At 45.2% G+C, this 25,934-nt stretch overlaps 1 protein-coding gene across 3 annotated transcripts in view; it reads right to left on the bottom strand.

Annotated features, from left to right (window-relative positions):
- The window catches only part of LOC139550192 (ski-like protein), a 46,409-nt gene extending 21,367 nt beyond the window's left edge, over positions 1-25,042 (bottom strand). For 2 of the 3 annotated variants that reach the window (XM_071360897.1, XM_071360899.1), the window contains exons 1-2: positions 24,818-25,042; positions 20,634-21,984 (exon numbers count right to left, since the gene is read on the bottom strand). In XM_071360897.1, coding sequence (XP_071216998.1) covers positions 20,634-21,794 — 1,161 coding nt within the window. In that variant the 5' untranslated portion in view covers positions 21,795-21,984; positions 24,818-25,042. Of the gene's footprint in view, positions 1-20,633; positions 21,989-23,981; positions 24,277-24,817 lie in introns of those variants that run through there. The other variant, XM_071360898.1, reaches the window with a different exon arrangement.
- Between the last annotated feature and the right edge of the window lie 892 nt (positions 25,043-25,934).

The following is a 25,934-nucleotide window of genomic DNA, read 5'->3' as shown; positions in this document are numbered from 1 at the left end:
TACCGGCCAGAGAAGACAGGGTTCTATTCTGAGGGCTCCCCCCTGAGGTTCCTACCGGCCAGAGAAGACAGGGTTCTATTCTGAGGGCTCCCCCCTGAGGTTCCTACCGGCCAGAGAAGACAGGGTTCTATTCTGAGGGCTCCCCCCTGAGGTTCCTACCGGCCAGAGAAGACAGGGTTCTATTCTGAGGGCTCCCCCCTGAGGTTCCTACCGGCCAGAGAAGACAGGGTTCTATTCTGAGGGCTCCCCCCTGAGGTTCCTACCGGCCAGAGAAGACAGGGTTCTATTCTGAGGGCTCCCCCCTGAGGTTCCTACCGGCCAGAGAAGACAGGGTTCTATTCTGAGGGCTCCCCCCTGAGGTTCCTACCGGCCAGAGAAGACAGGGTTCTATTCTGAGGGCTCCCCCCTGAGGTTCCTACCGGCCAGAGAAGACAGGGTTCTATTCTGAGGGCTCCCCCCTGAGGTTCCTACCGGCCAGAGAAGACAGGGTTCTATTCTGAGGGCTCCCCCCTGAGGTTCCTACCGGCCAGAGAAGACAGGGTTCTATTCTGAGGGCTCCCCCCTGAGGTTCCTACCGGCCAGAGAAGACAGGGTTCTATTCTGAGGGCTCCCCCCTGAGGTTCCTACCGGCCAGAGAAGACAGGGTTCTATTCTGAGGGCTCCCCCCTGAGGTTCCTACCGGCCAGAGAAGACAGGGTTCTATTCTGGGGGCCCCCTGAGGTTCCTAACGGCCAGAGAAGACAGGGTGTGTGCAACTAGCTCGCTGAAGATAATTAGCTACTTTAGCCTCTACTTCCAGCTTTACTCACATTTCTTCCACTATCCAAGTGATGAACCAGATTTAGAAGCACACTACATGACTAAAAGTATGTGGACACCTGCTCGTTGAACATCTCATTCCAAATTCATAGTCATTAATATGGAGTTGGTCCCCCCCTTTGCTGCTATAACAGCCTCCACTCTTCTGGGGAGGCTTTCCACTAGATGTTGGAACATTGCTATGGGGACTTGTTTCCATTCAGCTACAAGAGAATTAGTGAGGTCGGACAGCGTTCCAATGCATCCCAAAGGAGTTCGATGAGGTTGAAGTCAGGGCTCTGTACAGGCTAGTGAATTTCTTCCACTCCGATTTTGACAAACCATTTCTGCATGGACCTAGCTTTGTGCACGGGGGCATTGTCATGCTTTCCCCAAACTGTTGCCACAAAGTTGGAAGTACAGAAACATCTAGAATGTCATTGTATGCTGTAGCGTTAAGATTTCCCTTCACTGGAATTAAGGGTCCTAGCCCAAACCATGAAAAATAGCCCCAGACCATTATTAATCCACCACCAAACTTTACAGTTGGCACTATGCATAGGGACAGGTCGCGTTATCCTGGTATCCGCCAAACCCAGATTCGTCCGTCGGACTGCCAGATGGTTAAACGTGATTCATCACATATCTTAGGCTCGTGTACGGCTGCTCAGCCATGAAAACCCATTTCATGAAGCTCCCAACAAACAGTTATTGTGCTGACGTTGCTTCCAGAGGCAGTTTGGAACTCAGTAGTGAGTGTTGCAACCGAGGACAGACAATTTTTACTCGCTACGCGCTTCAGCCCCGTTCTGTCAGGTTGTGTGGCCTACCATTTCGCGGCTGAGCCAATGTTGCTCCTAGATGTTTCCACTTGGCAATAACAGCACTTACAGTTGACCGGGGCAGCTCTATAAGGACAGAAATTAGACAAACTGACTTGTTAGAACGGTAGCATCCTATGACGGTGCCACGTTGAAAGTCACTGAGCTCTTCATTAAGGCCATTCTACAGCCAATGTTTGTCTATGGAGATTGCATGGCTGTGTGCTCAATTTTACACGCCCGTCAGCAAAGTGTGGCCAAAATAGTCAAACGCACTAATTTGAAGGGGTGTCCACAAACATTTGTATATACAGCACAAGTCAAAAAGTTTAGACACCTACTCATTCATTTATTTTTACCATTTTCTACATTATAGTGAAGACATCAAAACTATGAAATAACACATTTGGAATCAAGTAATAACAACAACAAAAAAGTGTTAAACAAATCAAAATACATTTCATATTTGAGATTCTTTGAAGTAGCCACCCTTTGCCTTGATGACAGCTTTGCACACTCTTGGCATTCTCTCAACCAGCTTCATGAGGTAGTCACCTGGAATGCATTTCAATTAACAAGTGTGCAATATTTCAAGTTAATTTGTGGAATTTTTCTATTTAAGCCAACCAGTTGTGTTGTGACAAGGTAGGGGTGGTATAAAGAAGATAGCACTATTTAGTAAAAAACAAAGTCCATATTATGGCAAGAACAGCTCAAATAAGCAAAGAGAAACAATAGTCCATCATTACTTTAAGACATGAAGGTCAGCCAATAAAAATAAGACACTTGATTGGGCCAAGAAACACAAGCAATGGACATTAGACCGGTGAAAATCTGTCATTTGGTCTGATGAGTCCAAATGTAAGATTTTTGGTTCCAACCGCCGTGTCTTTGTGGGAGACAGAGTAGGTGAATGGATGATCTCCACATGTGTGGTTCCCACCGTGAAGCATGGAGGTGATGTGATGGTGCTTTGCTGGTGACACTGTCAGTGATGTTTTTTAAATTCAAGGCACACTTAACCAGCATGGCTACAACAGCATTCTGCAGCAATACACCATCCAATCTGGTTTACGCTTAGTGGGACTATAATTTGTTTTTCAACAGGACAATGACCCAACACACCTCCAGGGTGTGTAAGGACTATTTGACCAAGAAGGAGAGTGATGGAGTGCTGCATCAGATGACCTGGCCTCCACAATCACCTGACCTCAACCCAATTGAGATGGTTTGGGATGAGTTGGATTGCGGAGTGAAGGAAAAGCAGCCAACAAGATCTCAGCAAGTGGTTAGTCCTTCAAGACTGTTGGAAAAGCATTCCAGGTGAAGCTGGTTGAGAGAATTAGTGTGCACAGCTGTCATCAAGGCAAAGGGTGACTACTTTGAAGAATATAATATATAAAAATATATTTTGATTTGTTTAACACTTTTTTGGTTACTACATGATTCCAAATGTGTTATTTCATAGTTTGTCTAACCTATTATTCTACTATGTAGAAAATGGTAAAAAGAAAAGAAAAACCCTTGAATGAGTAGGTGTGTCCAAACTTTTGACTGACTAACACACACGATTAAAAAAATTATGGAATGGAGATTGGGATAAAAGGAAACGCAGTGGAGCTAAGCACAGGCAAAATCCCAGAGGGAAAATGGCTTCAGTCTACTTTCTGAAAGACAGAGGAATTCACCTTTCAGCAGGACAATAACCTCAAACACAAGGCCATGATCAACAACCAACTTCAGAGTTTGAATAATATGCCAATATTGTACAATGCAGATGTGCAAAGCTCTTAGAGAGTTACCCAGAAAGACTCACAGAATAAGTCAAGGGGTATGAATAGTTTGTGAAGGCACTAATTGAGTGGTAAGAGAAGAGGATTATTTTAATGCCATTTCTGGTCTTTCCCCCATCTTTGAATCGAGAGAGCGATGACACTGCTTTTATACGGTGCATTCCGAAAGTATCAAGACCCGTTTCCTTTTGCCATGTTTTGTTACGTTCCTTATTATATAAATGTGATATTTCGGTTTTTACACATTTGCAAAAAACTTCTACAAATCTCTTCTTGCTATGTCATTATGGGTTATTGTGTGGAGATTGAAGAGTGGGAATCCATTTTAGAATAAGGCTGTAGCGTAACAAATTTGAAAAAAGTCTAGGGGTCTGAACACACTACAGTTTCTGTGTCTGTGAGTGTATAGCACTGTCTGTGTGTAAAGCCTGGGCATGTCTGGGCCTCACTCCATTTACATCTTACCATTAAAAATCACAGTTCCAACAGGGCCTGGGCACAGAGGAGCCTTTCACACAGACATCCCTACAGTACATATGTACACACAGCCTCCTGGTTGCTCCAGGAGACCAGACATTGGGCAGTTAAATATTTTCATTGGTGAACTCAATTTATTACTTACTAGTAATGATTCTGGTCTGCATCCCAAATTGCACCCTATTCTCTATAAGGTGCCAAATTGAGGGGGGGGGGGGGGGTCCTGGTCTCATGCTAATAACCTATTTTCCATGTTCTCCTAGTTAAACTCTTTCCTTTGTTGTTGGAACCAGCGCCGTCTATCGAGGTCAGGTAGTGAGACAAGGGAACAGCAGTCTGTGTGTTCAGTCTGTTGCCTGACTGCTTGGCTGGAGTGCGTATGTAAGCTAGCTGCAGTTACAATAAGCTCCTTCCCCTGACCGTGCCCCTGACAGAAAAACAGGGCAGGAGCACTGCTCGGTGTAGAGGTGACGTTTCCCTAGTAACTCTTAAAAGATTATTTCCATAGATGGGATGGTTTGAAATAATGTAGTGACTCTCGTCCAGAATTATGAACAGATTGTTTTTACGGAAGTGGGGAAAGAAAGTGTTTGAGATAAATAAAATAAAAACTGGCAGAGAGCAAGAGGGAGGCAGGCCTCGAGGGATGGAGGGAGAGAAAGAGAGACCAAGGGGGAGTGGGGGGGAGAGAGAGAGCGAGAGAGGACACTGAGGGAGGCCCGCCCTAGCGTGTGATTGGCTGAATAGGTGGGTTGTTCCAGGCTGAGTGTTCCGTTCAGTGCAAGTTATGTGAGGTCAAAGTTAGTCTCACGCAGGAGGAGAGGAGTGGAGCCGCGGGGGAGGAGAGGGGTGCCGCGGGGGAGGAGAGGGGTGCCGCGGGGGAGGAGAGGGGTGCCGCGGGGGAGGAGGGGATTTCATAACATGCTGCTGCATGAGGGTTTTGCATGTCTGAGCAGTATGTAGAGAAATATCCATAAAAATATATAATATTTTTTTTTTTTTTAAGAGAAAGGGGAGAGGCTGACCGAGACAACAGCAGGAACCAGCTGTCCTAGACTGACCCACCCCCTCTCCTCCCTTCACCCTGTAGCAGCTCAGCCTTTCCCCTGGGCGGCTAGAATTAAGCAATAAGGCACGAGGGGGTGGGGTATATGGCCAATATACCACTGCTAAGGGCTGTTCTTATGTACAACGCAACGCAGAGTACCTGGATACAGTCTTTAGCAGCGGCATATTGGCCATATACCAAAAACCCGAGGTGCCTTATTGCTATTATAAACTGGTTCCCAACGTAATTACAGCAGTAAAAAATGTTTTGTCATACCCGTGGTGTACGGTCTGATATACCCCGGCTGTCAGCCAATCAGCATTCAGGGCTCGAACCACGCAGTTTATAATATACTCCTAGCCTTAGCTGTCTGTCTAGATAAATACTCTAGGCTCGCTTTCCCTCCTCTCCTCCCAGACAGATCCTTATCGGATCGTTGCAACACTTATTTTGTTACCCTCTTCTAAATTGGGCCCATGGGGACATTGACTGTTTAAAAACACTTGTGGTGGAGGGGGGGGGGGCTCTAGACACACTGTCTGGGAAGATCCATTCTAGAACCTTGCAGAACGTATGAATATAAGAGTAGAATCATTAGAACAATATAGGAGATAGTTAAGCAAGTTAGTGAACATGAGCAGTTCTGGAGACGTGTTTGAGGATAGCGAGAGAGAGAACGAGCGAGGAGCGAGAGAGAGAACGAGCGAGGAGAGAGAGAGAGAGAACGAGCGAGGAGAGAGCGAGAGAGAACGAGCGAGCGAGGAGAGAGAGAGAGAACGAGCGAGCGAGGAGAGAGAGAGAGAGAGAGCGAGGAGAGAGGAGAGAGAGAGAACGAGGAGAGCGAGGAGAGAGAGAGAACGAGGAGAGCGAGGACGAGGAGAGCGAGGACGAGGAGAGCGAGAGCGAGGAGAGAGAGAGAACGAGAGCGAGGAGAGAGAGAGAACGAGAGCGAGGAGAGAGAGAGAACGAGAACGAGGAGAGAGAGAGAACGAGGAGAGAGAGAGAACGAGGAGAGAGAGAGAACGAGGAGAGAGAGAGAACGAGGAGAGAGAGAGAACGAGGAGAGAGAGAGAACGAGGAGAGAGAGAGAACGAGGAGAGAGAGAGAACGAGGAGAGAGAGAGAACGAGGAGAGAGAGAGAACGAGAGCGAGAGAGAGAACGAGAGCGAGAGAGAGAACGAGAGCGAGGAGAGAGAACGAGAGCGAGGAGAGAGAACGAGAGCGAGGAGAGAGAACGAGAGCGAGGAGAGAGAACGAGAGCGAGGAGAGAGAACGAGAGCGAGGAGAGAGAACGAGAGCGAGGAGAGAGAACGAGAGCGAGGAGAGAGAACGAGAGCGAGGAGAGAGAACGAGAGCGAGGAGAGAGAACGAGAGCGAGGAGAGAGAACGAGAGCGAGGAGAGAGAACGAGAGCGAGGAGAGAGAACGAGAGCGAGGAGAGAGAACGAGAGCGAGGAGAGAGAACGAGAGCGAGGAGAGAGAACGAGAAAGAATTTGAGGAGAGAGACTGGTCTGTGGTAATGTAAGTCACTGGTCTGTAAATAGAGGAAGACAGGAAAGCAGCTGTCTGCACCGCAGCTGCCGTCTAGGCTCTACCGACACACACGGACACACACACTCTGCTCTCAGAACAAAATTATATGTAAATGCTCCCAGCCTCACACACATTCCTAACAAGCACACAAGTGTCCTTTTATAATCTGAAAGCGTGTATATTAGGACACGGAGTCCCTCCAGACAGTCTAGCAGGTATTTCACAACCAGGCCAAGGAGTCACGCACCGAGAATCTCTGCCTTTAAATCAGAGAAGAGACAAAACCTACCACCATAGATGACGCCACCCTATCGGTCTGTGTGTGTGTGTGTCTCTCAGAGGGAAGTTCAAACACTCGTCATCCTCATTACCTCATTGTTTTAGACACCACACGCACACACTAACGAGCTGCCAGTTTAGTTATCGTCATCTTTTATAGTAGGGCCGGGACGATACCAGTATTGCAAAACACAGTACCGTGGCAAGAAAACAAAACGGGTTTAACTTCTTTAGGAAAAAAAGCACTAATGTTAGAAAGAAACGTTGTCATCCATGTATTTATTTTCCAAAATATAAAAATATATAAAATATAGCACACATTTTTAAATACAGCAGGATTTTAAAGGATCAAATAGTTTGGTCTGCTTCGTGTTTTCATGCTGGTATCGTCACCGACCTATTTTAAAGCATAAGTCTTATCTCACCAACGTCTCTATTGACGTTATCAACGCTGTATCATTACCAGATCGTTGCTGTACAAGTTGTTGAGAAAACAATTACGTGACTATTCCATTGTTGAAATACACGTCAGGGTCACAATTTGATAACCTGGTTCTTCATCTTTGGTGTGAATAAATATGACAGGCCAAGTTCAAATTTCAGTTAAACTTGGTTAGTTACACCTCCCGAATAGAGCAGCGGTCCAAGGCACTGCATCGCAGTTGGCCCAGTGTCGTCTGGGTTAGGGGGGGCTTTACTTGGCTCATCGCGCTCTAGCGACTCCTTGTGGCGGGCCTGGCGCCTGCAGACTGACTTCGGTCATCAGGCTTCCGGGATAAGCAGGCGGGTGTTAAGAAGTGCGGATTGACGGGTCAAGTTTCGGAGGACGCATGACTCGACCATGGCCTCTCCAGTGCCCATTGGGGAGTTGCAGCAATGAGACAAGATAGCGATTGGATATTATGAAATCGGGGAGAAAAAGGGAGGTCAAATTACCAAAAATTACAAATAAATAAAAAAAATTGGGTCAGTTTGAGTAAGTCAAAATTTGAGACCAAAAAATTATGTTGAAGGAGTTCACTCATTCCCCGGGTGTTGTGTGAACCAGGTTTAACTAACACCCTATTGACATTACAGGGAGGAGAGCAGAGGTTGGCTAGGCTACAAGGTAAAGGCAGGGCTCTACAGAGCCACCATTTTTGCTGTGTGACATGGAATTTAAATTGTACAAGCACCAGTGTCCCTAGAAATATGAAGGATTCTAGCTTTATGACCTCAAATGTTTGATTGTGAACCTACATTTTTCATATTAGGCACACAAGAGCTCCTTGTAAAAAAGGTCAGCGTAAAGCCCATGGTAAAGGGAGGAGAGGCTAGCTAGGCTACTAGGTACTGTGGCTACTAGTGTAACAGATTAACTTTCGTCCGTCCCCTCGTCCTGACTCGAACCAGGGACCCTCTGCACAAAACTGACACCCATCGCGCCACAAAAGCCGCGGCCCTTGCAGAGCAAGGGGAACAACTACTTCAGGTCTCAGAGCGAGTGACGTCACTGATTGAAACGCTATTAGCGCGCATCACCGCTAACTAGCTAGCCATTTCATATCGGTTACACTAGGGATGCACATTATTTAAAAAATATATATATCGATGAACATATCGGAAGATATTAGCCAAAAATGCCAACATCGGTATCGGCCAATGTCTAGTTTAACGCTGATGTGCAAAACCGTTGTCAAAGCTGACGTACCTACGTTATATAGGTATGCACATTTCGTAATGATGCCACGTAAAATTTTGCGCTACACGTGCAACACAGCATTCATAACCTTGCCCAGAATGTCTGCTGCGTGGATCGAGCAGTCATTTGAAAGAGTAAGAAAATTTCAGCGAGTTACTCAAAAGGCAAAATCAATTAAAGCCAAGATAATGGAATTCATTGCCCTTAACAAATCAACCGCTCTCTGTCGTGGGTGATGTTGGCTTTCGCTGACTGGTCGAGCACCGGTACACACAACCAAGTGCGCTATTTTTCAGATGTTGCCTTACCGGAGTAACACAGTAATAGCGTCACTGCTATTAGCTTCACGACATACATACTATGGAATGCCATTTGGGTCTTTGCTGGTCAAGAAAGATACAATAACACTGTCAAAGCTATACAAAAAAAGTCTGCAAACGAGCAAACACAGGTCACAAACGATGTGTTGACAAAACCACGTTGGTAATAATGCATTATTTGCTCGACCGCAACTTCTGGGGTAGCTACCTTTAGCTTTGTACCTAGCTAGCACCAATACAACCAGCCTGAAAACAATGACCAGTAGAATCTGCAGTCATTTAAATTATTCTTAGCAATGACTTATGAATCCTTGTGAGTAAGTTTTATCTAGGTTTCCACTTGTTCACTTATTGAAAATGAACTGAGGATTATGAAAATAAATAGCTAGCAAGCAATTTAACCCTGTTGCCCAAAGCTAACGTTATAAGCAGCCAGCTAGCTTCATCTGACTAGTGAGGCTCGACCTGACCGGGTTGTGAAGCTAGCCACAATAAAGGATTAGGCACAATAGTGGAATTTGCAGTCTGCCTTCAAAATAAGTGCCATTGACAGTGATGCAAATGAATACAAATAGTAGAATGATGCCATACTTTTATTTTGAAGGCTAACCGCAAAGTCAACTATTATGGCTAATCCTTATTGTGGCTAGCATCACATACAGTTGAAGTCGGAAGTTTACATACACTTAGGTTGGAGTCATTAAAATTCGTTTTTCAACCACTCCACAAATTTCTTGTTAACAAACTATAGTTTTGGCAAGTCGCTTAGGACATGTACTTTGGGCATGACAAGTACATTTTCCAACAATTGTTTACGGACCGATTATTTCACTGTATCACAATTCCAGCGGGTCAGAAGTTTACATACACTAAGTTGACTGTGCCTTTAAACAGCTTGGAAAATTCCAGAAAATTATGTCATGGCTTTAGACGCTTCTGATAGGCTAATTGACATAATTTGAGTCAATTGGAGGTGTACCTGTGGATGTATTTCAAGGCCAATCTTCAAACTCAGTGCTTCTTTGCTTGACATCATGGGAAAAATCAAAAGAAATCAGCTAAGACCTCAGAAAAAGAATTGTAGACCTCCACAAGTCTGGTTCATCCTTGGGAGCAATTTCCAAATGCCTGAAGGTACCACGTGCATCTGTACAAACAATAGTACGCAAGTATAAACACCATGGGACCACGCAACCGTCATACGCGTTCCGTCTCCTAGAGATGAACGTACTTTGGTGCGAAAAGTGCAAATCAATCCCAGAACAACAGCAAAGGACCTTGTGAAGATGCTGGAGGAAACGGGTACAAAAATATCTATGTCCACAGTAAAACGAGTCCTATATCGACATGACCCGAAAGGCCGCTCAGCAAGGGAAGAAGTCACTGCTCCAAAACTGCCATAAAAAAGCCAGACTACGGTTTGCAACTGCACATGGGGACAAAGATCCTACTTTTTGGAGAAATGTTCTCTGGTCTGAAGTAACAAAAATGGAACTGCTTGGCCATAATGACCATCGTTATGTTCGGAGGAAAAAGGGGGACGCTTGCAAGCCGAAGAACACCATCCCAACCGTGAAGCACGGGGGTGGCAGCATCATGACGTGTGGGTGCTTTCCTGCAGGAGGGACTGGTGCACTTCACAAAATAGATGGCATCATGAGAAAGGAAAATTATGTGGATATATTGAAGCAACATCTCAATACATCAGTCAGAAAGTTAAAGCTTGTTATCAAATGGGTCGTCCAAATGGACAATGACCCCAAGCATACGTCCAAAGTTGGGGCAAAATGGCTAAAGGACAACAAAGTCAAGGTATTGGAGTGGCCATTACAAAGCCCTGACCTCAATCCTATAGAAAATGTGTGGGCAGAACTGAAAAAGCAGCTACCGTCCCACCTGCCCATAAGAAGTTAAAATAAAGTGGTGATCATGACTGACCTAAAAAACAGGGACTTTTTACTAGGATTAAAATGTCAGGAATTGTGAAAAACTGAGTTTAAATGTATTTGGCTAAGGTGTATGTAAACTTCCGACTTCAACTGTAGATGGGTCCGACCACCATTAATCAAATAAGAATTGTCTTATAAATCAGGGTTATTTTATATGACACCTAGCTATATATAGTCACTGAAACAGATTGTTTGCATCTATGAGCTAGCTTGCTTTTATTTTTAATTCATGACCAGCACTGTAGGTGCGCGAGACAACTTCACCAGCATCATAGCATACATTTACATTTACATTTAAGTCATTTAGCAGACGCTCTTATCCAGAGCGACTTACAAATTGGAAAGTTCATACATATTCATCCTGGTCCCCCCGTGGGGAATGAACCCACAACCCTGGCGTTGCAAGCGCCATGCTCTACCAACTGAGCCACACGGGACCACGTATCGATGAATCGTTGTGACATAAGAAATACGAGTGATAGTTATTACACATTGATTACACTATGTTAAATTATGTGAGGTGCAGTCATATTCAGGTCCGGATTGATCAACAAGTTTATTTGACACGTCTTTTTGACAAGCAAAGACCCAAACGACATTCCATAGAAATCCTGGTTGGGAATGAAATGACTCAACAAATGAACAACGAAACAGCACAGCAAGTAAAAGAAATAGGTTGAGATTGTGTTTTACTGATAATGGGGACATGTATAAATGTCAACAAAATATCATTTTTGGTCAGTGTGGTGTGTATTTAACCTTTATTTAACTAGGCAAGTCAGTTAAGAACAATTCTTATTTACAATGACGGCCTACCCCGGACGATGCTGGGCCAATTGTGCGCCGCCCTATGGGACTCCCAATCACAGCCGGATGTGATACAGCCTGGATTCGAACCAGGGACTGTAGTGATGCCTCATGCAATTAGATGCAGTGCCTTAGACCGCTGCGTCCATGTGTGTGCGTTTAGCATTCTAGTGCAGTTATATAGTTAAAAGGCCGCTAAAATTTTAAATATCAGTATCGTTTTTTGGCAAGGAAAATATTGGATATCGTATCGGCCAAAAAATGTCATATCGGAGCATCACTAGTGGCTACACTAGGCACAATGGACCAATGAAGAGACCAGACCGAGGTTGTGTTCAGTAGAACTCATTGCAGCAAAACACTGAAGCAAAAACACCCAAATTAGCATGTATTGGATAAGTTCAGGTGGCTACCTACTCCAATTGTCCCCCATTTGGTACCTACTGAATACAACCAAGGGCCTTGACTCCTGAACACTCCAATAGGGATATGGAAACAGCAGCCGTTGGGGAAAACACACTTCCAGTAGCCTCACAGGCGCACACAACCCCCGACCAGTGTGTTAGTTTAACCCTTAATCCTTGCCAGCCAGCCACTGTTTACACATTGTCAATGTTCACATTGTAACCCAGTCCAAGGGTTTCCAGACACACACACATACAAAGCTAAGCTCTCTCTCGCTTTCTGAAGGCATGTTCTTTCACTCCAAAGGAAGGTACATGACTAAGGGCCTTGACTCCTCAACACTCCAATAAGGATATGGAAACAGCAGGCGTTGGGGAAAATAAACTTCCAGAAGTTCTTTCTCGGTCCTCACCTTCTCAAAACCCCATTGGAGGAGGTCAGAGGTGAGGGGTTGAGGAGAGAGGACGCGAGAAGTATGCAATTGAGTAGGCTTGGGCGGTATACTGTAGTATTTGGAAAAAGCCAGGGGATTGTTTCTCAATACTGTCAAAACTATTTCTTAATTTTATTTTTTATAAATTTGAATCTATAGCTACTTTAAGTAAATACCTAGTCAACTTGTGCGATATGTTGAGAGAGAACACTGCGTTCATTTCATCGGTCACATTATGTAACTTACGGTAGTCCCCAGTCACGTGGTGTTTGTTTACAAGCTAACGACGACAAGAGACCGGAGCCTTGTGTCACGCACAGTAGTGCAGCATGCGCCAGGTGATCTAATTACAGTTTGCAATTCACAACTTCCCGATAGATATCTTATAACTATTAAGATAACCGTCTAAAAATGTTCCTTAACACTCGGCTGTTGTGCATTTGGTTTGCTAATGTATTAGCTAGTTAGCTATCTAGCTAAGTGGTTAGCTTCTTCCAAAATCAAGCATTTGCTTGGTTACAGCATAATCCCCTCCTGTATCAAGATCCTTGCCAGCTAGTATTAGTTTTGTGCGTGCAGAAAACTGAGTAGGGTTTGAGTTACTAGTATACATACATTAGGTCAGAAACTGTACAAAACGTTCGCAATGCGGTCGTTAGCATTTAGGTTAGTGTTGTCTATCAGGATTCCTTAATACTTGTAAGCCTTTTTGGGCTTTGAATATTAGTACTTTTTAAATAGATACCCCAGTCAACTTGTGCACTAGGTAATAAAGCATATTGCGTTCATAATTTTGCCAGTCAGGTAATTTTTTTATTATAAAGCTTACCGGTACTGGTTTCCCAAAACAGCGGTTAAATGTTATTGGTCAAATACACGTTTAGCAGATGTTGCGAAATACTTGTGTTCCTAGCTCCAACAGTGCAGTAATATCCAACACAAATCTAAAAGTAAGGATGAGCAATGGTCAGAGTCTGGGAGAGGTACTTTTGTTCATGTATGTGGACTCCCCTACAAATTAGTGGATTTGGCTATTTCAGCCACACGGGTGTATCATTTTTTGTTGTTGTTGCACACAGCCATGCAATCTCCATAGACAAACACTGGCAATCGAATGGCCTTACAGAAGAGCTCACTGACTTTCAACGTGGCACCGTCATAGGATGCTACCGCTCAAACAAGTCAGTTTGTCTAATTTCTGTCCTTATAGAGCTGCCCCGGTCAACTGTAAGTGCTGTTATTGTGAAGTGGAATTGTCTAGGAGCAACAACATCTCAGCCACAAAGTGTTAGGCCACACAAGCTCACAGAATTACTGTCTCGGGAAGCAACATCAGGACAAGAACTGTTTGTCGGGAGCTTCATGAAATGGGTTTCCATGGCTGAGCAGCCGCACACAAGCCTAAGATCACCATGCGCAATGCCAAGCGTCGGCTGGAGCGGTGTAAATCTAGTCGCCATTGGACTCTGGAGCAGTGGAAATGCGTTCTCTGTAGTGATGAATCACGCTTCACCATCTGGCAGTCCGACAGACATTATACATCATTATACCCTGATGAAGACAGCTTGGCTGTCGAAACGTTGGATATAACATTTTTGCATCTGAGCTCCTAGAGCTCTCCTTTATTTTCAAGTTTTCTACTCCGCTAGCCAGCACCTCTCCTAAATAGGTGTGCGTTTCTTTTTCTTCTAGACAATCCGACAAACATATCTGGGTTTGGCGGATGCCAGGAGAACGCTACCTGCCTCAATGCATAGTGCCAACTGTAAAGTTTGGTGGAGGAAGAATAATGGTGTGGGGCTATTTTTCCATGGTTAGTTCCAGTGAAGGGAAATCTTAAGGCTACAGCATACAATGACATTCTAGATGATTCTGTGCTTCCAACTTTGTGGCAGGCCCTTTCCTGTTTCTGCATGACAATACCCCCGTGCACAAAGCGAGGTCCATACAGAAATGGTTTGTCGAGATCGGTGTGGAATAACTTGATTTGCCTGCACAGGTGGTGGACCAACTCCATATTCATGTCCATGATTTTGGAATGACATGCTCGACAAGCAGGTGTCCACATACTTTCGGCCGTGTATATGTGATGGGATGTATAGACATTATGGACAGCATCCTCTATGAGAATTCCTTAGTACTTGTTAGCATTGTGTTAGCATTCAGGTAAGTGCCGGTAGATTTTTTTTGGGGGGGGGGGGGGGGTGTTACGTTTGGGGGGAAAATGCACCCCTTCTGTGCACTAGCGGTAATAATGTATATCCCGGGATGGCACAGGCATGGAATGAAGGTATGGAAATCTGGATACAGCTCAACCCTACAATTCAGTCTCTCTCCCCCCTCTCGCTCCAACTTCCAGCAGGATGTGGAAACAGTGAGTCAGTCAGCGTGGTAGATCAGCAGGTGGCTAGGTTGTTTCCCAAAATGGCACCTTATTCCCTAAAGTGCACTACTTTTGACCAGGGCTCTGTGGAGCTCCCGGTCTAAAGTTGTGCACTGTATAGGGAATAGGGTGCCATTTGAGGCAGACCCAGTCTGGAGGATGAATGCTAGAAGCTAGGGTCCAGCCCTACAGTCTGTCCACTTCTCGCTCTCACACACACGAGGGGAGGGTTAGATATTGGAAGGGAATCCCAGTGCAGGGAGACTTAACACTCCTATGTCCATTCTAGTAGGGGGATAACGTCACCCTCGAGCAGACAGTCACCTGCTTCCTCTACAACAGAACCTTTACAGGAATCTGCTCTGTGCCCTTTCAGAACGGCCCAGGTTCATGTTACAGCGGACCGTGAACGCGCGTGTACAACAACACACAGTGTAGTACAAATGTTGTAAAGTAGTCAACATTAAAATTCCACCAATCAGAAGACAGACAAAGGTAGAAAAACAAGTCCAACCAGGACAGTTAGAGAAAAAAATATACAGCACAGTCCACCCCCCCCCCCCCAGGCAAAAGACAGAACAACCCCCCCCCCCCCCACCAGGCAAAAGACAGAACAACCCCCCAGGCAAAAGAACAACCCCCCCCCCCCCCCCAGGCAGGACAACCCCCCAGACAGAAGGCAGAACAACCCCCCTCCCTCCAGGCAGGCGACAGAACAGTCCCCCCCCAGGCAGAGAGGGGAAAAAAATAACCTTCACCTGAAACTGTATCTGTCACACACACGAGGAGCTCTGATGAGTGAGACACACTGGGATGTGTCACTAACCTCCAGTTATTTGCAGCTCATTACACAGAGACAGTAGGGTCTCACACACCTTACGGTGTATCATGTGTCCTGCTGAAGGTATGTATTAGGCTGCTCTGCAGTGGAGATGTGTCTGTGAGTGAGTGGCCCTGTAAAAAATGCCTGTAAAAAATATTGGGCTGTGTTTATATGACTCCCTTAAAAAAAACAAGCCCATTTTTACCACATTCTTGCCTGTATACGTGTTTTACACCTTCTGTGTGCATGCCGGCTTGCCGGGGACGAGTGGCAGTAGTAGTTTGCAGATGTGGGTGGGCATCTATTTTAATAAATCCATTGAATATAACCCATTAAAAAATAATTCCGCCTCCCTGGTGGCGCAGTGGTCTAAGGCACTGCATCGCAGTGCTAACTGTGCCACCAGACTCTGGGTTCGAGCCCAGGCTCTGTCGCAGCCGGCCGCGACCGGGAGGTCCATGGGGCGACGCATAATTGGCCTAGCGTCGTACGGGTTAGAGGGTTTGGCCGGTAGGGATATCGTTGTCTCAACGCGCACTAGCGACTCCTGTGGCGGGCCGGGCACAGTGCACGCTGACCAGGTCGCTAGGTGTACGGTGTTTCCTCCGACACATTGGTGCGGCTGGCTTCCGGGTTGGATGCATGCTGTGTTAAGAAGCAGTGCGGCTTGGTTGGGTTGTGTTTCGGGGGACGCATGGCTCTCGACCTTCGTCTCTCCCGAGCCCGTACAGGAGTTGTAGCGATGAGACAAGACAGTAACTACTAACAATTGGATACCACGAAATATTGGAGAAAAAGGGGGTCAGAAAATTAAAAATTAAATATGATTTCCATTGGTCCGACAAACAAAGCGGCAGTCCTGTGGGCGAAAACAACTCGTTGATGAGAGAGGTCGAAGGAGAATGGCAAGAATCATGCAAGTTAACAGGCGGAACACAAACAGTCAAATAACGGCGCAGTACAACAGCGGTGTGCAGAATTCTCTCTCGGAACTCACAACTTGTCGGTCGTTGTCACGGACGGGCTATTGCAGAAAACGACCACACCGGGTTCCACTCCTATCAGCTAAGAAGCTGCTCCAGTGGGCACGCGATCACCAACACTGGACAATTGAGGAGTGGAAAAACATTGCCTGGTTCGACAAATCCCAGTTCCTGTTGAATCATGCTGATGGCAGAGTTAGGATTTGTCGTAAGCAGCACGGATGGTCCATGACCACATCCTGCCTGGTGTCAACGGTACAGGCTCGTGGTGGTAACGTAATGTTGTGGGGAATGGTTTCCTGGCACACGTTAGGTCCCTTGAATTGATTCATGTTTCCATGTCACGGAGAATTCGGGCTGTTCTGGATGCAAAGGGAGGTCCGGCCTGGTACTTGATGGGTGTATCTAATAAACTGGCCACTTAGTATATTTTATAGTAAGAATATAACAGAATAAAATACAAAGAATATTTTTCCCCACAGAACTTGTCACAGGAACGTGTGGAACTGCAGTCAAATAAAAAGTTATTGAAACAGAGCCCAAGCCTATGATTTGACACACAATGCATCTCTTTCCTACCCTCACTGCACTTTGATAGGGAGCAGGCGTAGTGTTACTTACATTGTGTATTTTCATCTTGATACTGATAGAAAATAATAGCAATCTTATTTTCAAAAGCATGCAAGTCTCATATTTCACAATCTCAGCGGGCTTTTGGAGTTGCCTTTACACGACCAAGAAAATAATAGAAGTCGACACTTGATTTAGGTTACATTATTGCATGCTAAATGTTTCTGAACAGACCTTGATGAGCAAATATAATAGATGAGCTATACCACCCCCCCTACACTTGTTTACCCAGCCAGAAACTAAATTAACCAAATAGCCTATTAAGTGAAACAAAACAAAAATCACATTGAGACAAGTCAGTGAACTTACAGGCTTTTGGTTGAGAGTAGGCCTTTAAGTGAAGAGCAAAATAACCCACGTGTTAAACTACGTAACATGGCAACATGTTCTAATAAAAGAAACCAACTAGACACGACAATCATGAACATCGCTTTATCTTGGCCAGGTCACAGTTGTAAATGAGAACTTGTTCTCAACTAGCCTACCTGGTTAAATAAAAGGTGAAATAAAAATATATACATATATATTTAAAAATCAAATCACCTCAGCTGACATTTCCCAAGCCTAACCGTAGCCAATGCGTCGCCTGGTTCACCAACTATTTCTCAGATAGAGTTCAGTGTGTCAAATCGGATGGCTTGTTGTCCGGACCTCTGCAAACGGATATTCAGTGGGGGGGGGGGGGAAGTCTGATATAGATTGATTTATCAAGACCCCACACTTTTCTTAAGCAGACCGATGGCGCTGTCCAAATCAAAACGGTGCTGAAATGATCATCTAGTTGACCACACGCGGACATAGGCTATTGCTTCAAATGTATTACATACGAGTGGATGACCTTAGGAGTTTCAGTAAGCAACAATTTGATACATACCTTCAAATTGCACTAACTTACTTTATTCCAATATATTTCTTCATTTCAGTGATATTTATTCCCACAGTAATTCTTCAAATGGATCCATCCAGTGATTAAGAAAACAATGCATGCTTAGTGGTGGGCTATGTGAAGAGACAGAAGTGACATGTCACGCAAAGTCCACAGCTGGCAGGAAGATGGTTAACTGGCGCTGCCTAGCAACCATTAAGAGTTTAAGAGGGCAGCGCGTGCCAATGCCGCCTCAGCATCAAGGCTATGTTTCATACTAAGCTGTAGGCAAAACTTTACCGAAATGATTACCAGGTCATTATGCAGGGGGGGGGGGGATTTAAAATTTTAAAGTATTGGCTTTGATAACAGCAATACCTTTCAGATAGAAAGAAAAGGTGGAGGAAAAAGTTGGTGGTATGGTCAAGTTCACGGAAAATCATCTTTGTATGAAAGAGATGAGTCTCAGACGAACACAGTGGACCAAGCCAAAGTGCGAGAGGGAGGGGAAGGAGGGAGGGAGGAATGTGGTTTGGGCGCTAGACTAGACACCAGACGGTATTTACGGCACACACACACACAAATTGAAACATATGGGAGAGGCTGGGCCCCTCTCCCTCCCCCTCTTTCTGCCAGACAAACACAGCAGACAGGGAGTGCCAAATGACTGTACAGCAAGCAGTGTTCTCACACCTGCACAGCACACACACACTAGAAACACACAGACACTATAAAAACGCTTTGGAGTGCATAGTTTCTTGTTTAACCCATAACCTGCCAGGCTGCATTGAATTCAAAGCAGTCTACCTGGAAAACACCAGTTAAAGTCAGGGTCATCTAACTAGTCAACTCTCCCTTAGTGAGCCATCATTAAAACGACAAGGCAAAAAACTACGCCTACGTCCCAAACTAGTCCCTATATATAGTACATAATTTGTTTTCCCAGAGCCCTATAAAGTAGTGCGCTATATAGAAGAAAGGGTCCTATTTGTGACATACCCTAATAGTCCAGTTTGATCAAGAAGAGAGGTCCTGTCATGAGACATATCGATGAACCAGTCAAGAGAGGAGAAACCATCTAGAGCTTTGTTTTCAGCTGGAGTCAGCCATTTCTATGGGTCCTGCTGGCCATTTATATGGGTACTGCTGCCCTGCTCTGCTCTCTCCCACTGTCCTTTTTATTTTATATACAATGACAAAGAAAAAAAAACTTCTTTTTTTTTTACTCTGCTCTGTAGAATCCTGTTTGGTTCTGGTCTTCAGTGAAAAGCACTGGTGGTGATGGTAATGCAACTTGGGTATTCGCCCATGTATGGGCTTAGGCTGCCGGTTACTGTACACTCCAGTTCAGTGGTACGAATAAAGATCATGGGCCAGTTTCCCAGACACATCGTCAGCCTAGTCCTGGACTAAGAAGGCATTCAATTAAGATTCTCCATTTAAATTGTATTTTAAAACCATCAACAAATTGAATGACTTAAAAGGTCATTTAAATAGGGGAGGAGTGAACGTAATGAATCTAAACTGTCCCCCCTATCTTGCCCAGAGGTCTGAGGGAGGGAGGGAGAGTCCACTAGTCCAGGCAGTGCTCTTGCCTATTGTCTAGTGCTGGTTCTAGTGACCTCCAGCTGACCCGAAGGACAAATGATGCTCTTCCCGTGTGTGACACACACACACACACACACACACACTGCAGTGACCCAGAGCGGGAGAGACCAGCTGGTCAGCAGTTAGCCTGTCCGCCACCGCTCTGATCTACTACACCATCTCGACTTACCCCCACAGTAGTGGGTTGCCTGTGTTTCCATGTAGATGTCAGCACTAGTGTTGTTGTGTTTCCATGTAGATGTCAGCGCTAGTGTTGCTGTGTTTCCATGTAGATGTCAGCGCTAGTGTTGCTGTGTTTCCATGTAGATGTCAGCGCTAGTCTTGCTGTGTTTCCATGTAGATGTCAGCGCTAGTGTTGTGTTTCCACCAGGAATGTGACACTAAAGGCTTGGGGAGAGCATAATCAACAACAGCACATGCTACATATGTGTGTTTGACCAATAAAATTAGACAGTTGCTTTGTGAGAAAGTGCTTAAGTTCAGTTAGCCCTTGTTATGTAAATTCACATTTATGTCATTTAGCAGACACTCTTATCCAAAGCGATTTACAGGAGCAATTAGGGTTACGTGCCATGCTCAAGAGCACAGACTGATTTTTCACCTAGTCAGCTCAGGGATTTCAAACCAGCGACCTTTCGCTTACTGGCCCAACACTCTTAACCGCTAAGCTACCTGCCATGCCAGCTGAAAAGTACCCAGGGCCTGAGTTCGGCACAAGGTCAGAGCAGAACCGCCAGAGCCATGGCCCAGTGAGACACGGGTGCTGGTCTGCATAGATGGAAACAGAAAAGTCTGAGTATTTTGGGTAAAATACAATAGGGTAAATCTCCAATGAAAATACGGGCAGCAGGAAGAATGTCACCTGTCCCCTATGTATCGTCTTACACACAGCAAGGGCTGGTTTCTCTAGACTCTACCAATGACAGTGTAACCACACTAGTAGTCTCACGCAAACATATCTGTTCAGAAACACAATAAGAAGTCATTCGTTACTTACTTTGTCGCTGGTTCGGTTGTAGTGGAACTTGTCCTTCATGTCCTCCAATAGCTGTTTGAGCTGCGGTTCCTCTGCCGTTCCCAGGTACTTCCTCCCCAGCTGCAGGTAGCACGGCCATTTGGCCGAGTCAAAGCCCCAGTGACAGGTCCTCTTGTCCGGCGACTTGTGAGAGTGCATCACAAACTTCTGTGGAGAGAAGAGCAGCTGGCATTCCACGCACTGAATACAGGGCGACTCGGGCTTGGCGTAGAATTGGGGAACGAACAGACCCTGGCATTTCCCCAGACACTGGTGCTCCACCTGGAAGCTGGCCTCCGTCTCCTTGAGGAGCTCCTGGCCGGGTAGCTTGGTGACGGGTTCGGAGGGGAGGACAGCCCCCGGGCGGAGGAGGGCGTTGCAGAGGCGTTGGGCGTCAGTTAAGGTGATGAGGCCGCAGGACGGAGCATTGAAGGGTAAAATACCCAGCACCTTGAGTATGTGGAGCTGTTCCCCGTCGCAGCGCGAGCAGTACACATAGAGCTCGTCGCACACCGAATTGATCTGCTGCAAGGAGAAGTGGCGGAGAACCGAGTTGAGCACCTGGGGGAGGCAGAGCCGCTTCTCCCCGCCGACGGCGAAGCACGAGATGGATTCTCCTTCGAGAAGGGAGTGGCTGAGTTCCGTGGAGCTGTCACTGGGCACCAGCAGGGGTATACCGCCCAGCACAGGAGGGGAGGGTAGAGGTGCCATGCCAGGGTAGGAACCAGGGCCGGGGGAGGAGGATGCTTCGTGGCCAGAGCGGGCTGAGAAGGCTGCTGGGCCCCCCAGAGAGCGCGCGCTGCTGAGAGTGAAGGCTGCCAGCGTGTGTTTCAGCCCAGGGCTCAGGTCTAAAGCTTTCGCTCCACATACCTGGAACTCCCCCCTACTGTCCATCTCTATTGATCTAGTCATGCCTGGGTCCACCTCCCGGTCCTGCTCTTCCTCAGCCTCCCTCTTTACCTTGGGGGTCCAGGGCAGGGGGGGCAGAGGGTCCAGGCTTCGGCGCTTCAGGTTCATCTCAGCCATCAGCCTCTTCTTAATGGGCACGTCTTCTATTCTCTCACAGTACAGCTGCTTCATGTTGCCCTTGAACGAGGTCAGGTCTTCGAATGGGGTTTTCAGACTCGTCTGAGTACTGGCCATGTCAGAGTTAGAGCTACGGATGAGTCTTTCCACTACCCCCTTCACTTGGATATATTAGTCCCCTGTTGAGTAGTCTATGTGGGTTTTGTTAGTATCTTTTCAAATGTTCCAGATCTTCTGGTGTTCAGAAAGGTACATGGTGGAGACTGCAGTGTTTCTGTTCAGATTGTTGCGTCTAAGTCTCTGTCTGCTTCCTGTAGGGGATGGGAAAGGTTCAGGCGTTAACACAAACCAAGAGAGGAAACGAGGGGGGACTATATCCCCCCCCCCCCCCTCGTCAGTAAAACTCTAACTATATTAAAATGTATTCCATGTGTAAAAGGAATTGTTAAAGACTCCAGCCACGCAAGTCATACAGTCCGAGAGCCTATCTGGTAGCAGAGAGAACAATCTGCATTGACCCTTTTTTTTGCACTAACTCTAGACTCACCACATGCACTGCTGCTACTGTTTATTATCTATCCTGTTGCCTTGTCACTTTACCCCTACCTAGATGTACATATCTACCTCAATTACCTTGTACCCTGCACATCGACTGGGTAGTGTTACCCAGCCAAGTTTCTTTACTCATAGTGTATTTAATTAATAGGCGTTTTACTTTTCTATTATTTTTATCTCTGCATTGTTGGGAACGGGCCCGTAAGTAAGCGTCTCATTGTTAGACTACACCAGTTGTTTACAAAGCATGTGACGAATAACATTTTACTTGATAGAATTAGACTAATTACAACCGATTATGAAAGTAAAATGTTTGGGGGGGGGGTGCAAAAAAAATTATGTATATATTTAAGGTGTATTTTCTGGGGGGGGCTATCCTGTTTGAGGGTTGAGTGGCTCAACGGACCCACTGGGGGCAAAAAGACAATTAGCATACCCATACCTCACCACCCAAACATCTCCCCATTCAGCCCTTTTCATTGAACCCCATGGGGCAATTCACATCCCACGTTTTCACCCAAAGGCAGTAAAATCACCATTCCATTTCCAACAGAAAGTGCTAGTTTTGTGAAGTTAAACCAACCAGGTAGCAAGACAACTAGTATATAGCTTGTCTCTCTGGCCCCTCTCTAGGTCACTAAATACTGTCACAAAAAGTTCACACCTGATGCATCCTAGTAACAATTTTCCCTGTTAAATTACTCAGCCATTTAAATACTTTTTTTTAATGAATACTCAGTTTTTGCCGTAGCCCTCATTTACTGGGTTTTTATGAGATTTAAACATGAGCTTGTTCAAGGTGTCAGACTAGAGGACTGTTGCTATCAACTGGACCACCGAGAATGCTTACCGATCCGTTAAGAATGCTTACCGAAAAACCTGGGGCGGGGCTTAGTGAAGGGTCAATTGCTACGTTACTGAAACGCAGTGTGACATTCAATGGATGTTGAACATGGTATTTTCCCTACACCGCAGAATCTAGCTGCATTTAAAGCGCATAACTCCGACTATAATAAACGGTGTATATCTAAAGGACCGTTGTATTAACAGTAAATACAGTTCACTGTGTTAACTACTGTAATCCAAAATTAGGAAAATATATCTACAGCATTTCAGTGGAAACCCTCAACATTCAGCGACAACATGACAAGCAGCCTCCCATTTAACTAGCTACAATCACATTGAGTGCTTGTGTGACCAGTATCATCCTTTTTTTTTTTTAAGTGACTGTCAACGACAGACATATAGGGCAAAAATATATAAATACTGCATTTAGGCAGTCGAATGTCTTTAACTGCGCATATTCAGTAGCCGTGTGCGGACGACAGTACAGCATTCTACCAGCAGCACCACTGACTGACATCCATGCAGTAACTACAGTGTACAGATCTTTCCACCAAAGGAAGCAACTATCGGGGTACAAAACGCGGGGCTGCAGACCAGGTGGTCGTAGTTATTGTTAAAAATCCCATTCCCTAGTATGGCTCCGCGTCATAATTAAATGCAATAATACCGAATGCTTCACCAATGCAATGGAGGAGAACAGGTTCAAGGCGAGCTTCACCACCCTTGATTCACGCGTTGACTTCCAACCAAAACGGAAATGTTTCCACGCAACACAAGTAATATAGTTATATAGTTGTTTTTTTAACAGGGTTGTTAATATTAATATTCAAAAGACGTCAATTTTCTCCTGAATATATAAAAAAAATCTAATAAAATGGACGTTGAGATTCGAGGGTCCCTTACCCTGTTTTTTTCTCCATCTCGCACAGTGTCCCCTTCGTAGCTAGCAAGGACAACGCGCACAGCTCCATTCATTCCTTTCCTCTCCAAACTCCCTTTCTCTCTCTCCCCCTCGTCTACAAACTGTACTTCCCCTCCTCTGGCTCGCCACGGTCATGGCACTGGTATGCAGACAGTACTGATAATGACATTCACTGGCTAGGTTGCTGTCTGCTACGAGACTGTCTAACACCGACCTACAATTAATTACCAACTAACGTTAACGTCGTTAGCTAGCTGAACGTAGAACAACATTCCGGGCTTAGCTAACGTTAGCAACAAATTTAGCCAACACGTCTGAATACAAACAAATGTGCTAGCAAGTTAAAGCCAAGGCTGTGGTGTATTTTACACCAACGAACCACGACAAATAACGTTAAGTATTTCGGAATATAAAACTGATACAATAGCGAATAGTGTGGGTTAATTAAATGTTGAGGGGGGGTAATTACGGCAACATATGAGGACTGCGTAAGAGAAACCACAAAGCCAATTCGATAACTCAAATTAACATCGTTTTCGCTCAACTTTAACCTCAAAAATGTATATTGAAGCCAGTTGGGCAAACGGGGACTGAAGTTAGCTTAGCATGGCCACTGACTACACACCCAACCGCAACGCTGTGTGAAGCCAAAGCCAGCTAGCCAAGGATAGCTAACCTTTACTAGCGACCGCTTGTTAAAGCCTCAAATCATAGCTCCATTTCGGAAAAAAACGTCAAATAAACAAAAATGAAAACGTGATAAATGACATATTTACATCAAGCGAATAACAACGTTCAGAAACCAGTTTAAAAAGACTTGCCTGAATGAGGTCGTTTCGGCTTCTCTTCATTCGGTTCTACCGACCATCAACAAGCTACAGCTAGAAACCACTACTGCTAGAGCCCTACAACGTCACAACACAACCTAATGATGATGATACGTCACCCAGACTCGAATTGGGCATTTCACGGAAACTGTGCGGGGGTGTCTGTCTGTCTCGCAGTCTGGCAGTCTGGCTTGGTTTGTGTAGCACATCTGCAGTACTGAGTGAGTGAGTGAGAGCGAGAGCGCCTCACCAACCATATAACCCGGCCATATAACGATTTGTTTGGATTCCCATTCGTTCTGTTCTTGATGTCCTTGAGTCTAGTATATTTAGGTTACATATTAACTAAGGTTTATACTCTGTAAATGACCCACTATTAAGAATATGTTCTATTTAAAACAATTATCTTATTATTAAATTATTTAAAACAATTATCAACATACACAGGCATATCTATACTATACCATATTTTATTTATAATATATCTATTTGGTTCATATTGTTTGGTTTATTTGTTATGTTTTAACAATTTGTTGATCTTTTTCCCAGTAACATCATGTCCTGGGGTGACATTAGTTTGGCAGCTGATCACACCAAACAACACAATGAATTTGGGCTTTCAGTCAAGTTTGTAAACATAGGAAAGAAACATACGAAAGGTTGTTTGAGGATAAGAGATAAAATACAACACATCAAATCCATTTACCAAGCTGAGATCATTTTGGGACCCCCCCCCCTCATAAAAACCTCTCCCCATTCTATTTAAAATGTTACACTTACAGTATCTATTCAGAATGCATTTCCCCAGCAAAATGAAGAAAGCGAGGGAAATTATGTTTACCTGCAATGTCAATAAGTCATACCTTAGACCTGGCGCCAGTTAAAAGTCATAGCTGTGTGATTCACTAGCTGGTGCCTGTGATGAGAGCGGGGCGTAAAAGAGGTGGATTGCTCACTGTGTTAATGAATGTGCAGTTTGGCTGAAATGTCTTGTCTGGATTGATTGAACTCAGAGGCGTCAGGCCCATTGAAACTGAGAGGGCAGAACACAGCGCCCTTATTTTGTAATACATTTGTACATTAAATACTGTATATACAATATATTTT

The sequence above is a fragment of the Salvelinus alpinus genome, chromosome 23, assembly GCF_045679555.1.
Source record: "Salvelinus alpinus chromosome 23, SLU_Salpinus.1, whole genome shotgun sequence".
NCBI lineage: Eukaryota > Metazoa > Chordata > Actinopteri > Salmoniformes > Salmonidae > Salvelinus > Salvelinus alpinus.
This window is presented reverse-complemented; position numbering and strand designations above follow the sequence as displayed.